The 16,334-nt window shown below is 36.5% G+C and overlaps 1 protein-coding gene across 1 annotated transcript; it reads right to left on the minus strand.

Moving 5' to 3' along the window:
- Positions 1-1,762: 1,762 nt before the first annotated feature.
- Positions 1,763-10,404, minus strand: tacr3l (tachykinin receptor 3-like). Its single transcript, XM_037765459.1, has 5 exons — positions 9,845-10,404; positions 5,868-6,056; positions 5,500-5,650; positions 2,232-2,428; positions 1,763-2,131 (listed from the first exon to the last, which is right to left on the minus strand). Exons 1-5 carry the CDS (start codon positions 10,210-10,212, stop codon positions 1,909-1,911), a joined length of 1,128 nt encoding a protein of 375 aa, XP_037621387.1. The 5' UTR covers positions 10,213-10,404; the 3' UTR covers positions 1,763-1,908.
- Positions 10,405-16,334: the final 5,930 nt, after the last annotated feature.

Consider the following 16,334-nt stretch of genomic DNA (forward strand, 5'->3'; position numbering starts at 1 on the left):
ACAATACATGCTTTTCAGTCATTAGTCATCATTAGACTGACACTACACTGAAACTGTACATGCAATTTGGTTGATTTGCTGAGTTAATGCCACTTTACTGTAGTCACCAATACACCCAATACACTGTAAAACATCATATAAGAATTCAATGGAATCAACTTGTGTTTTATCAAACTGCTGTTTGTCTTTAATCATGTTAAATGAAGGTGTTTCTTCTCGTGATAATAAAATCAATGAAAACCATGATGAAGGTTGGTATTGAATTCAGTCAATAATTGTACATATTAGGATGCAATGTGGCTGAAATAGGAGTAGTCAGCTATATAACTAAGATCCCATGTCTATGTTCAGCAAAGAATGGATTCTTTAATGTCTAAATGGCGTGCAAACATTTATTAAACTTGTTTCCTCAAATGCAGTGAATTTAACTCAACTGATTTTACATTTTCACAGTTAATCTACATCATAATACATTAATAAGAAATATAAATATATATACAGAATATAATAACACATGCTATACATACACTTATTATATCCCCCCAAAAAAACATACTTACAGTAAACTAGAACAGTCCTAAACAAGTTGATTTTAAAATGGCACATGCTTTCTCTAACTACAAAGAATACAGCAGCAAGCACTTGATAACTTAATATCAGCGTCACTATTATAGATTTAAGGGCATTAATGCTGGAAGAGCAGCGTTAGTACTGATGCTGCAGTTATTCTGAGTAATGGTCTGATGGCATTAAATATACCATAAGAAGAGCATTTAATCAAGTGCATACAGTATACTTCCATGTGATATTACAGCATACGTAATGTAACACTAAAGTGCTAACAACATGTCAAAAGCAGCTGAAAGTGTATAGTTCATGTTGCTGACAAAGTATTTTAATTTTTTTATATATTTTGGCAATATCTAAAAGTATTATCATGATAAAGAGATTTATTTTACATTTTGGCAATTTGGCACCATTAAGATTATGCTGAATTAGCTTTTAGCAGTTCAATGTATCCATGACTTACAGACAACTATCACTGGAGTACTTTGATATTGAATAAAGCTTAAAAACATGATGATTCTCAGGTAAGTTCTGCAGTTATAAGCATCTTATTTCTATGATTGCTAAGCGGGTTTATGAACGTTTATTTGCATTAAACATCTGAGACAATAATATCCTCGGAAATGAAAGTCAAACTGAATCTAAAAATATGTCTGTGTGTTGAGATTGGGTTAAAGTACCTTAAAGGCACAGTTTGAGTGTTTGGAAGTGGTATTGTATGAGGTATTTATCCATAGTAGGTGAATATTTTATATATTTTCACTGTTTTATCTCGCTGTCAGACAGCCCTTTCCATTCCAACGGGGAACTAAGTGAAACTTATCTATGCTCCCTCCAAAGCCAGCAGGCTCAGATGACAAAAACAGTAAAAATATTTTTCACTTTCAGTTTAGTTCGCCGTCGTAAATTACTCTAAATATAGCGTACACTTAAAGGATATCAATTTTTTTTAGGTAAACCTTTCTTTTAGGTGACTAAAATACATTTTTGCCGACCGTCGTCTTCTGTAAGTAATACACCTCCTATGGATAAGTACCTCATACAACCCCACTTCAAAACACCCAAACTATCCCTTTAATTGCCTCCGTGAGCTCGCTGTGTGTCACAGCCACTGCTGCAGCTGTTGATAAACAGGCAAAATCATCGGGGAGGCATGCCTCACAGTTTGAAAACCTCTAGTGTGGTGTAAAAAATCAACACTATGCCCAGATTTCTAAACGTACACCACGACCATCAGACTTAATTAACATTATCAGCTCTTTAAGAACACGAAAAAGTCCAATCAGCTCAAAAAATGTGTCAAATGAGCCTAGTGAGCTGGATTGTGTCCAGTGGAGACAACTAACTGTTCTTATTATTGGGCTCAGAGGTGAGTCGTGACCTGTGTCCACGTGAACAAGTGCTCTTGTCTTTGCTGAGGATGCTGGTGTCGACCCGAGAGAGAGTGCACATGCTGCTCTGGCGACCCGGTCGAAGTCTTGTGTTTCGGAGCTCCAGCTCATCGTAGCTTGAGATCTGGACGAAGGGACACCATCGGAAAACACGCTTGAAGCCGGCCCGGAACCTGCACCCAAACACCCCTGACATGTAATCATGATGCTGTGTACAAAGACAGTACCTTCATGTGTGTTTTTGGTTTATCGGGGAGACTTATTTGTACCTACCTGTTGTTGAGGCAGCAGTAGATGATGGGGTTGTACATGGTTGAGCTCATTGCCAGCCACAGCACCGACAGGTAAACCTGCTGGATGTACTTCCACTTGCTCAGACGCTTGTTGAGACCCGTCACAATGAAGTAGACGTGATAGGGGAGCCAGCAGAGGGCAAAGGTCGACACAACAATGATCATCATCTTCACCACCTGCAAGAGGAAGAAGACAAATACCAACATCAGGACAGCACTACACCTTTCCTCTGCATACATATAACCGCGTTTAACTGGTGACTCTCAGCCAAATGTGTCGTGGTTGCTCGTAGTGACGGCAGCTGTGTCCTCGTAAAAGTCTTCAATTTTACTTTAATCAATTTTAAATACATACTTATCATTTATTATCTACGCCAACCATTTATGTAGGAACAACCACGGACGAGTTAATACTGGTAGCAAACAGTAGAGTCACTACGACTTGCCACCGCAGTAATGGCCGGATTCTGATTATTGCAGCTTTATATAATTCAGCTTTTTTCACACTAACTGAAAACCTTTGAAAAATTCCTCCCCGCACCGTGTCCATACTCTTCAACTGGATAAACACAGAATTAAGGAAGCAAAACTCTCTAAGAATATCTCTCTTGAATATTTGAAGCCATGGCTGCTCTTTAAATGCACATTGTCTCTGAAGTAGCGAGTATGTTGCCTGTTTTCCTTCATTCTGATCACAATGACGTTTTCATTCAAGTCCAGAGAAGGAAAGGTCATTGATGACGCACCAGACCCAGCAGGTTCCAGGTAGGATGGACGCGAGAGCGGCACAGAGCTCATCAGTGTGTTGCAGGCAGCCCGATGCAGAGCTGTGGGGGGTTAAAAGGAGCAGGAGGCTATTATACCATCAGCAGAGGCTCATCTGGTGGACGGAGATGAGAGCGTCCTCCTCTTATCTCAAGCCTAAATGGCATCTTGTCAGCGTGGGCCTTTGAATCAGGCGCGACATTGTCCTGTAATTGTCTTGTACCTTTGTTTCCTGACATTTATAAATCTCTTTTATCTCTCACGGCTCAATTTTGCCAGCACTCTGAGCCTCTGATGATTTTTTTTTCTGTGGGCGCTCGAAAAAATTGTAAATGACAATCCTGCACCTGTCGCTCTCTCTATTTCTGTACACTGAATATGTTTGTGGTGCCAAACAATATTACTAATGTAAGAAATCTATTTTCAAGTTACTGTTAGTTTTGTTTTGTAGTTTATATTACTGCTCACTTTATTACACAATTAGGGCCGCTGACTCACTTGCTGTTTTTAAATCTAATCTTAAAAATCACCTGTTACTCTTTGCTTTCCCCTTGGGTTTTATAATTACTGTGATTTTATAGTATTTTTAGTTGCTTTTAACTTATGTTAGGAAGTCATTTGTCTAATTTTATTTGTCCTATTTTGATGCGTTTAATCACATGTTTCTTGTGTAAATTGTCTTAACGTTGTATTGTGATTGTAAATTCATTACTATTATTACACTCATTTTACAGAACAAATATGAGTTTAATTAAGATGAAATTGATGAGTGTAATTTGGCCATTGTCAAAAAAAAGTTGTTTTATTTACATAATTGTTTTTTAAATTTAATCTAAAATATCATTAATCACTGAATACTTCCACAGCCTAACCCTTACACTGTCTCTTTGAATAATCCAGCATGTTAACCTGCAGTATTTGTGACATTTATCAATAAATTGCTGTACTCTTTAGCTTTAATCCGGAGGCTGTCTTGATAGATGTCCGTCATGACAGCTGTGATGACCTTAATCCCTGTTTAACCCAACCCTTATAGTAAAAGCTGCATATCACACTGTGCAGTCTGGCTGATGATGTCTAACTACAGTGGACTAACTAAGTGTCTCTGGAAGCTTTTCTCTTCTCAGACAGCATTTGCAATTGAACAAGTTATGTTTGCAAAAGTCTATATGAATGCACGGCAACATAAAGTGTGCTTGTGCTAAGGTACGTTTTCTCTGTGTTTTTCAGATATTAAAGCATGAATTAACTTCACAACAGCTCTGCATGACACATCTTACTGATCGAAGCTGTAAGTGGCTCACAGTGTTTTGTCACACGGCAGAGCTTGCTTTAGTTGCCTGTGAAACGTGTTTCGCTTCCTCCCCAACCAGCAGAGGTCTTTTACTAGAGAACAGAGTAAGTTTAAAGTTTTTTTTTTAAAGTTTAAACATGTGTATTGTTAATGCTGTTGGGGACAGGTGTCCCTGCTCCTGGGAGATTATAATGCAACAATAAGAAAAGTTTTTCTTTGTTTCTGTTTTTTTAATTTAAGATGGTAAGTGTGCAGGCTAAGATAAAACGGCAACAGAGCTTGCGGTCATCTGTTTTTTCAGTTGATTCGACTGTTATCGGGCCATTAAATAGGCGTTATCGGTCGCTATAAGCACAATAGATGGTCAGTAGGGGCCTACCACACCCAATAGTAGGTTTTATCATCGATTCACATGGTCGATCACCAGAAGGAGCAGAAGCAGAAGTCAGGTGCTGTAGTATAGACAGCATGAAACTCCACATGGGGTGGAGGTCTTTCTCCCAGGAGGCCGGGGTTTGCCTCCCGTGTGAAACCAACGTGTAGTTGCATTTGTGATCACAAGTATTTTGAAACTTTTGAACTTTAGAAATGTAATTATTTTAGGCAAAACACGATGATTTTCCCGAAATCTAACTGAGTGGTTTTGTTGCCAAAACCTAAAGAAACCGTTTTGTTTGTGTTAAAAACGTGTTACGTGTTAGAAAGTGTTGCTTTTACAACATAGTAGGTGTAGTAGGCCCCTAATGACCCACATCTATGGTGCTTATAGCGACCGATAACGCCTTTTTAATGGCCTGATAACAGTTGAATCGGGTGTTTTTTTAAAGGTTAGGTTTAAGATTTTGTTGATATTTTTCAATTCATTTTCTACACAAAGGGAACCAGCTTTTTTCTTAAAAGCATTTGAAACATTTATCCTACTGAAGTTTGTCTTTTCTGTAACATGTTTGCTTACTTTTCCTTTTCAACTAAAGGCTTTCATGTGTTGATGCTTTCTAACAAAGGGACTTGAACCTCAGTGCTTCATCTCCCTACATCAGACTTATACTAAATCACAGCAGCATATCAGCACAAGATGCCTTTAGACGAGTAAAAACCGTCCCGGTAGACTACCAGGTGAGTAGAAATTTATAATAATATCTGCCAGTTTTATGCCATTTTGTGTAAATTAAATAAATGTGGTATTTACCTTGCGTTTGGCTCTGAGCTGTCCATGATAGTTATCAGCTGAGTCTCCTGGGATCTCCCCTCCCCACAGAGTCACCCCCACGATGGTGTAAGTGATGCCCATCACCACTAACGGCAGCATGTAGACCAGAACTGTCACTATGATATGATACCTTCAAAAGTGGAGAAACACATCACCAGTTTATATTTTAATCTGTGTGACAAAGACAAGCAGGATGAAGAGATTGTGAATATATCTGGAGTTAATGATAGACACAACCAGATGATGCACACAGAAACACACTTACAAGAAACTAGATTGCAGCGCAGCTTTGTCGTGATAATGATGATGAAGCTTGACATACGAAAAGGGTTTATCAGTGTTCTCACATGAAGGGGTCGTCGGCCATGCGGGGCCAGGCCACGTAGCAGACGGTCCTGCGGGGCAGAGTTCGGGTGGTGGAGAAGTAGCCTAGAGGGAAGGCCAGAACCACGGCCAGACTCCAGATACAGACGATGACTCCGGTGGTGGCCTTCGCCGACAGACGAGGCTTCAGGGGATGGATGATGGCCATGTACCTACAAGGTCAGAGGTCACAACATTGGCCTGAGCTTTGACTTTATAGTAAATTCAAACATAACAGTTTCAGTATGTTGCACTTAATGCAAACCTGACCACAGCTGGCATTTTGCAGATTAGGTTACAGTGACTCACTCCTATTCCTCAGATGAATAAAGAAAAGTTCAAGCTGTTCAATAAAATGAGTCAACGATTCAAGAAAATGTCACACCACCTTTTGAAACCACTTGAAATCAATTGAGGCATTACTCATCTCTGTTTTTTTAAGGTTCAGGTTAAGATTTTGTTGATTTTCATGTCGCCATTTCTTTCTTGTCTTTATTTTCTGCAGAAAGGGAACCATCTTTAAAACCTTTTTTCTTAGTAAGCCTTTGTAACATTTAGCCTGAAGCTTCCTGTAACTCTTTTGCTTACATTTCCTTTTCAAATAATGCTCAATTTGCAGATGTTTTCTAACAAAGTCCTTCATCTCCCTACATGTTCTATCAGACTTATACTCAATCACAGCAGCGCATCAGCAAAGGCTGAACTTAGACGAGTGATTACTGTCTTGGTAGACTACCAGCTGGGTAGAAATGTATAATCATATCTGCCAGTTATACGCATATGTTGTGCTTTCATGAAAACTGTTAAAGAACAATCTTAACTTTTACAACCTTATGCACATGTACATAATCTAATTACAAATACCCCTGTTTGCTTCCCCTCCAAAGACACACAAACTAAATGCATAGAAAAGGTGTAAATAAAGTGTAAATGCAGTTAATGCAGTTTAGGCATTCTAGATGATGTCTCTTTTGGTCATCAGTGATTTCCCACTCATGTATTATTTTAGTAAAATGTGCTCAGGCATCTCTGAAGTACAGGAGATGTCACTTTTCATTCAAGTTGTAGTTAATAAAGTCAAACCAGTGACTGACAGTCTTTTTAAAGGATGCATTTGTTAAGTTTTACATTTAACAACTGAGTACTTGACCTGTTTCAAAGTAAAAAAAACAGAAAACAACACTTTTTTCTCTATATGGAATAATTGATTAGGGCCATCTCATTTACCGTATATGTGGAATTGATCCTCTATATATAGACAGATGTCACAACCCCTTTTTCATTCAGAGCACTGCAACAATTAACAGATGGCTTAAATGTAAGCCATCGCTACATGACTGTGTAGCGATGGCTGCTACACGACTGTGTCGTCAGCGTAGGCTCGTCGTCCATGTATCTGGCAAAACATGTGATGCTGTTGCAGATAAGCTAACCAAAAACTTAGAAAAAGTTTCAGCCTGGCTTGATACCTCCTGTTTGACACTAAACACTCAGAAAACAAAGTCCATCTGTTTTTCTATTAAGAAGCTACCTGCAACACAATCCTTGAATGTTAGAATTAAAGGTGAGCACATTGAACAGGTAACAGAGGTAAAGTATTTAGGGATCATTTTAAATTCTCAGTTAAACTTTAAAAGTCATGCTAAAAAGATTTGTAAAACGATAAATGCTAACCTTATCTTGTTTTAGGACGGTAAGAAATTGCTTGACATTTGACTGTGCCTTGCTGTTTCTAAATTCAATGATTTTCTCACATCTGTCCTATGGTTTGGCTGCCTGATCCCAGGCCAACCAGTCTGTAGTAAAAACCCATAGAGTGTCTTTACAATAGGGCCTTGAAAATCTTGGACAAAAAGCAAATAAGGTACCATCATTGCCGCATTCTGAGTAAATACAAGATGTTAAGTTTTGCAAACTTTATTTATTTTCATTATGTAAAGCTTGTGTTTAAATGTTTGAACGGACTTGCTCCTCTGTCTTTCTGCAAATACATCATGAGACTACAGAGCCGTAGCAGATCCACCAGAGCAGCTTCAAGTGGCAATTGTAAAGTTCATTTCTGCAGAACATCTTTTGCTCAGACAGCTTTTTCTGTGAAAGGAGCGAAGTCTTGGACCTCGCTACCTGATCACTGGAAATCTGCTGCAAACTTTACCACCTTTAAGAGAGCAACCAAATCCTGGTTAATTCAGCGACAAACCTCTACTCATGTCTAGTTTTTCATGTAATGTTTTTAAATGTGTGCTTTATTGTATTTATTTATTTTTCCTGTAGCCTACACATTCCTGTTTTAATCTTTTATTTTCACAAAAAGCCCTCCTAGGGACAGATGTTGCAAATTAGCATTCCCTATAAGCACTATGATACTGGCATCAGATAGCTGTTTTTAAGTTGTCTATGTACATTGTATTGGTCCCTATTAAACAAACCATGAATGAATGAATGTAATGCAGGCTATTCTGAAATAAGTACAAGTAAACTGACCCAAATTACTGTGAAATGTGTATTGTAAAATATCTCAAGTTGTAAAATAATCTGGAGGCATGCACACACCACTTTTTATCACTCTCATGCGCACAGTATAGGATATGCTCTTCCTCCTACACTGTAAAAAAAGTGTAAAATACTGTCCGTTAATTAACATAAATAAACTGTAAAAAAAAAAACAGTAATTATCTTTATATAATTAGCCTTTATTACTGTAATATTACAAGAAATATTTTACTTTTAAGATATATTTATTGTTAGAATAGTCATACACCGTAAATCTAAGACCATTTACATATAAATCACAAATGAAACATGTAATTCTACATTGCAAAAGCCCAAATTTACATTAACTCTCAGCAGTTTTGCAAAAAAATCTGTATTTTTACAAGAAATATTTTTAGAATTCCATGAAATCGTTTTCTTTTAACATAAATTAATTGTTAAAATAGATTCATAAACATCTAAAAAACAGAATAATTATCTTTATTAATGATCAGGTAAAGTTTAAATACAGATAATTACGATTGTGATTACAAAAAATACTGTAAATCTAAGACCTTTTACATATAAATCACAAATAAAACATGCAACTTTTTTTCTGTCATTTTGAAATACAGACAAAAAATGTAACATTTCTTGAAAAGAATTGTAAAAAAAAAATGTTTTTTTTTTTTTTTTTTTACAGTGCACTGTTAAGAATTTAACAGTAAAATAACAGTAAAGAACTGGCAGCAGGGTTGCCTTTATGTTACTGTAAAGTAAACATTATTATACTGTCACTGATATTTACAGCTTTGTACTGTTAATGCAAAATACAGTTTGAACTTTATTAATTTCACAGTATTTTACAGTTAATTTACTGTTTAAAGATACATTATATAGCTGTTTTTCACCTTTCTTTTACATTATCTTACTGATTTGTTTTAATGCACTATTAAGGTTGTATTTTTTACATACATTTTAATAAACGTTATTTTTTGCCTAGATGAATAGACTTAGCAGGTTACAGACATAGGAATAGTCACACTAAATACAATTAAAGGCACTTGTTAGGAAAAAGGCTATAATAGACTTGTTGACACTTTTCCCAAAATGTCTGTCTGTAGCTGGCTACAAGCACAGAATGCAAACCAGAACAACATGTGAGTGAAGAACAATAAAGCTAATTCACTGATTTTACAATCATGTACAATGTACAAGCCTCACATGTGCAGATCAGGTCCCAGAATTAAAACAATACTGCATGAAACTGTTACTGATGATACTTTAGACAGCTGATCAGCAGTAAAGTGATGTTTTTTAAGAATGCATTATAGTTCAATTAAAAAACGGCCTATGAGCGTAATTTAACAGGTTTTCTTTTGTATTAACAGTAAAGCACTGTTTTTAGCAATAACAGGTTAATACTGTTGAAATCCTGCTGTAAATTAACAGCAATTGTTTACAGTGTATGGTATGATCTTCCTCCTACCTGTCGATGGCTATGGCTGTCATGGAGTAGATGCTGGCGAACACAGCGGTGACCGGGAAGAAGTTGTGAAACCTGCAGTAAACCTCTCCAAAGTACCACTCTCCGTGAGCCGCGTACACGAAGTTGATGAGCGTGTTGAAGGCAGCCATGGACACGTCGGAGAAAGCCAAGTTCAGCAGGAAATAGTTGGTGACGGTTCTCATCCTCTTGTGCGCCAGAATGATCCAAATCACGATGAGGTTTCCAAACACAGCCACCGCCAGCACCGAGCTGTAGGCGACCGACCAGAGAACGATGCGCCAGGCAGGCTGCACGAACTGGTTGGTCAGATTCCTGGTGGAGTTGGACTCATCGCGTTCAGAGGCCATTCCTCAAGTGTCCTCTCAGTCGGATCTGCTTCAGTCTGTTTCAGTCTGCTGCTGCTTCAGTCTGCTGCTGCTGGAAGGCGACATAAATCACTTTGGCAACTCTGATGCGCAACATACGCGCAGGAGTGTTAACATGTGACCAGAGAGACAGACAGAGAGAGAGAGAGATGCTGATGGTCCTGATGCTGATGGTCCTGATGCTGGTGATGCTGATGGTCCTGATGCTGATGGTCCTGATGCTGCTGGTCCTGATGCTGGTGGTCCTGATGCTGATGGTCCTGATGCTGATGGTCCTGATGGTCCTGATGCTGCTGGTCCTGATGCTGATGGTCCTGATGCTGGTGGTCCTGATGCTGGTGGCCCTGATGCTGGTGGTCCTGATGCTGGTGGTCCTGATGCTGATGGTCCTGATGCTGGTGGTCCTGATGCTGGTGGCCCTGATGCTGGTGGTCCTGATGCTGGTGGTCCTGATGCTGATGGTCCTGATGCTGGTGGTCCTGATGCTGGTGGTCCTGATGCTGATGGTCCTGATGCTGCAGCATCACTCACACTGATTCACTGGAGGATAAATCAGTTCATCATGTTTTCTGTTTTTACACACAATCCCTGATCACATAAATCTATCAAAGGGCTGCTAAGCTGATGTGAGCACGACATGTAGGCTATTTTAAAAACATGAATACTTCATTCATTTATGAGATATAAGCAAATGTATTATTTCAGTTTCAGCTGTTTTCGCTCACACATTTGCATCGGTGGAGGAAATATACAGACCATTTACTTAAAGGGACTATTTGTAACTTTCAGAAATGCTTGTTAACAGCGACACCTGTGGCCGCTAAGTCAACGAATGTAAAAGCAGGATTTTTCTGTTTTAGTAGTTTGAGGTGGAGCTCATTTTGAATTATTTTGTATCTGACTAACGCTAATGGTTATTTTCACCATTAATTAATCTAATAGTAAGAAATGCCATTATAATTACCCAAACTGACACCTCGACAATGTTTGTTTTATCCAACAAACAGTCCAAACCTCACAATTATTACAAATTAATTAAAATTATTAAGAGGAAAAGCAGCTAATTTTCACATTTGAAAAGCCGGAGCCATGAAATGTTTTAGCATGAAAAATGACAAAGATTTATCAAAATAGTTGCCAATTAGTTTGTCAGTTGACTAATCGAATAATCAACAAATCATTACAACTGTTTTTGTATGTACTGTTGGGTAGCTTAATTTATAACAAAGCATCATAATTATTATTGTTATTATTGTTATTATTATTATTATTATTATTATTATTATTATTATTATTAATAATAATAATAATAATAATAATAATAATAATAATAATAATAACAACAATAATAATAATAATATTATTAATAATAATAATAATAATAATAATAATAATAATAATAATAATAATAATAATATTAATAACCTGTTATATAATAATATGTCCTGTATTTGTATGTTTTGTGTGCAAAAATCTGTCAAATAATTGTAGTGAAGTAAAAAAAAAAGTACAATATTTCCCTCTTAAATATGGTGGAGTAGAAGCATAAATAGCAAGAGAAGAACATACTCAAGTAAAGTACAAGTACCTCAAATTCATACTCAAATACAGTACTTGAGTAAATGTAATTAGTAACATTCCACCACTGCAAATTTTAAGTTACATTACCAATTTTGTCCAAATAAGTTACAATAAGCACATTCAACCTGATGCTGATCCAAATCTGTAATATTCTTGCACATGTTGAACTTTACACATCTACATTTCCACATTTGCTACCTCAATTATTTTTTTTTATTAAAGAACAAAACATTAAAACCTGCACACTTTGCTAATATATATTGTGGGTTATTCTAATATAGATAATTTTTTTATGCTAGTTTAGGTAGTCAGGTATATTTTTAGTGTATTCCAATATTCTACATATTTTGTATTCTATGGATATATTTCTCTAGTGTTGACATGTACATTTCATGTGCTGTTCCTGTGCATTGCTTGGATAACCTGCTGCTGTAACACAATTATTTCCCAATTTTCACATCTGTCTGTCTGTCTGTCTGTCTGTCTATCTATCTATCTATCTATCTATCTATCTATCTATCTATCTACAGTGAAGCAGTCGTTGGAAATTAAATTCTTTGTTCTCAGGCTCCCTCCAACAATACTACTACAGATGTGATCAACAGGTGTGTACTGTGGCCCATGAGACTATTAGCTGTTACTCTTCACTAAACTCTGGTAAATGTTCAAACCATTTCTAAGCAAAGGGTCATGTCCTGCATCACAGCTGTCTGAAGCCTCGGATGACTCGGAGTGTGATACGGTTAATCCCTCATAGCTGTGCCATCAAACTCTCAAATTGTATGTAGGTTGGTGTGTATTATGTAACTATAAGCTCAAAACAGATCATGTGTAAAGGCCATTAAGTGTTGGACATAAAGAAAAGGCTTTTGATGATATGACTCTCTCTGTAACGTTTCGATAAAGAACACTTAATTCAAAGACATTTCTTCATGTTTCACCTCCAACGTTATCTATAGATTTCTACAGAACATCCTGTTTTCTCAACGTTCTGTTCGACCGTTTAGTAGAGCACATTCTGAGTCACTATATCTTATTGAAAAATGTGTTTTGAACTCAACTCAACCTGATTGAGCCATCTCTACTACTCTGTATGTTTTGCTAAAAAATCCACTAGATGTGCCGTTAATTAGCGTGCCCTTATAGTTCGCCTTCTTCCAGGAAGACAGCAACAAAAACAATTAGGCTACTTCAAACGTGAGGACTGTTTGGTCTCATTTTAAAAGGTAGGCATATGCTTTCCACATATCATAATTTCAGAGGCCTTACTGAAAAGAATTATGTAACTTGATGTTACAAAAAAAGTCTACAATAAGGGGCAAATAATTTTCTAAAATCATTCTTTACCAAACAATTCAGTTGTCCTTTTATGGTAAAGGTAGTCAAGCTAATGATGTAATTAAAATGTATTATTTTCTCCTAAATAAATAAGTTTTGATCATTCATTGTTATTGTAATATGGTACATTTAACGTTATTCCATTATATATATGCTGAAATAATTTAATAAGTATGATTTTTTTTTTACTGTCTAAAAACATGCTCTACCAAACAGTTACTGGTAAAAGTAGTGATTTTAAGATTATAATTTTTTTTTTTACAAATTTTATGAATTTTTTAAAGGTTATGAACATTCATTGTTGTTAATAATATTTGGAAATATCATGTATTTAATTTTATTCCATTATATAATTGATGAAAAAAATTGTATCAGTATGATTTTTCACCATTTCTGAGATGTTTTCAAAGTAGCCTGTAAATATGGTAAATATCTAGAATAAATACATGGAAATAATACTAGTACTGGTAATACTTCTAATCCTATGGTAACACATTTACATATGTTGGTATACTAACCTATTATTAGCATAATAACAGTACATGGTTTGAATTTTTCTTTTAACATAAAGCGTCATCTCAACCTCTTGGTATGGTCTATATTAAAAAAAACTTTGGGGTCTGTTAAAACAAAAAACATTGATTGTTGTTATAATTTCAAACACTTATTCAAACAACACAAAAAAATAGAATTAATTTGAAACTGAATTCAAATTTAAAGAAAACTTTTGTAACACTGAAATGATTTTCTGAATGTCTGAAAGTGCACTCCCTGTCAAGACACAACCAGAGTTACAATCAGAGTTGTAACTATGACTGGGGGAATTTTTCTGAAAGCTCCATTATAACCGACCCGGCACTCAAGTCGTTGGCAGTGCCTGAAAAGCAAACAACATATGGACACATTACATCTGCCAAAAACTGTCAGCTAATGTAATTAAAACCAACTAGCATCAATACGGGGTTATATTGTCGAGTTTAATCCTCATACGACACATTCTTTAATTATACAACCATCTTGATGATGTGAACGCTCGTAAATCAATAACACGGGAATCTTTCCCAACTGTACCACCCATCCCATAAGATGTAAACATATCATTTCCAGAGATGCCAGATCAGATGCCTATAATGTTGTAATCCAAGTCACTGAGGCCAATTAGCATCTTTTTCTCCTGCTGGGTACAACTTCCAATGAGCTTAAAGTGTTCCTGCTGCGCTTGTTTTTATGAGCTGCATTGTATAATGTGTGGTTTCATTTCCATATTGTCCGCTGAAGGAACTGGCCTTCTACCTCCAAGAGGTCAAGGCCCAGTTACGTGTTGGTTAATCTTGTGTGACAAAGAGAATTTCCAAACAGATGAGTTAAAGCATAATGATTCAATTTATTCCGAACAATCAATGTTGCATAAGTAAAATAAAAGAGTTTACAGATATCTGGATCCAATCAACGTGTCCCTGACAACATACAGTGCATGGGTCAGTTCGTGAAGTCTGAACCCCGAGCTATCCCTGATCCAGTCTATTCATGGTTTACACAATAGTAATATTCATGAGCTTATGGCACGTGATGTTTTTGCTGCATATCTTCTTCTTTGTTTCTCCTTCTGACTCCATCCTCCCTTGACCTTGTAAAAAGAACAGAACGTCCTCCTCCCTGTCCTCGCAAACACTCCATGCACAACAAATCCAACAGTCAGGTTATTTCAGGTCATTGTAAGCACTTTTGTACATAATAAATCCAACACCGCTCTGACCTTTATAGTTTAGCATCCTCCACAGTAAAAAAGTTACTGATAGATTCTGAGTTCACGGGTCAGTCTCTTCAGAGCACACAAACACATATAGGCTGTGCATGCTGGGAAAAGACCACAAGAAGGTCAAAAAGTCTGTTTCCTCTCAGCAAGACCTCATTACCCAGAGGCCACCTCTTTTGGGCCACTCCCTGTCTCAAATGTCACTGTTCAAACCTCTCCCAAACACACCCTGATTTCCCCATACTAAAAAGGTTGCAAGCTATTAGGTAACAGCGGATAATATCATTAGCTGCAGCAAAAATTCCTCTTTCCTCTATGAATAATGCAGGCATCATTTAATCACAAGGGAGGCCGCAGCAGGAGGGATGAGAGTGTTACTTAGTCTGGTGTCTGATCTGTAACAGGAAGAAGTTTGATCTGTGCAAAGCAAATAACAGTGAAATTGACTGACAAGAGGAGTTTGATACAGTCGATACAATCCTGTGGAGAAAAGTAAACTTGTAAAGATGTTTTGCATAATTTTCTGTCCTCAATAACGTCACCAGCTGTGTGTCAATGTGGATGACATTCAATCTGTACTGTCAATGCTTTCTATAGCAACACTTACACCTCCCCCAACAATAGGCAGCCCCTACTATACTATATTGCTCCTGAATAATTGTACTTGCTAAATCTATCAAAACATCAAAAAACGTATCTCACAAGCCGGCCTAACAGACGCAAAAAAGATGCTGGCAAGTAGTCTACATACTCTCACATAATCCCAGTGGTTATCTATTTATCTTCATGTTATGGAACTTTCACTACGATGCATAGTGCCAAAAAGAAAATGAAAAATTAAATCTTATTCTGGACAGGAGCCTTGATTAAAATCCAAGAATTTTGCTATTTATTTATTTATTGGGGGGTATTTATTATTATTATTATTATTATTATTATTATTTTATCAATTAATGTTGTTTTGAATTAAGTATTTTTGTTGTTGTTGTTGTTGTTGTTTATCATTTCCAAAGCATATCTTTAAAACCAATACAATTTGATCACACACACACAAAAAGATTTTGTCCTGTTGCCCATCCATATAATAATAATAATAATAATAATAATAATAATAATAATAATAATAATAATAATAATAATAATAATAATATCTTAATCTGAAAAGTGACTAGTAACTATAGCTCAGATAAATGTAGTGTAGTAAAAAGTACAATATTTCCCTCTGAAATGTAGTGGAGTAGAAGAATAATGTAGCATAAAATGGAAATACTGAAGTATTTAAGGGTAATAAAAAAAAAAAAGTATCTCAAAACTGTACTTCAGTAAATGTACTTAGTTTTTTTCCACCAATGGAGGGCAGTAATTGTAATTCCTCCACTGGGGAAAATTGCACATGTATTGTTGGGCTTGAGAGCTTTTCTGCCGTCTT

The sequence above is a fragment of the Sebastes umbrosus genome, chromosome 3 (genome assembly GCF_015220745.1).
Source record: "Sebastes umbrosus isolate fSebUmb1 chromosome 3, fSebUmb1.pri, whole genome shotgun sequence".
NCBI classification, from domain to species: domain Eukaryota; kingdom Metazoa; phylum Chordata; class Actinopteri; order Perciformes; family Sebastidae; genus Sebastes; species Sebastes umbrosus.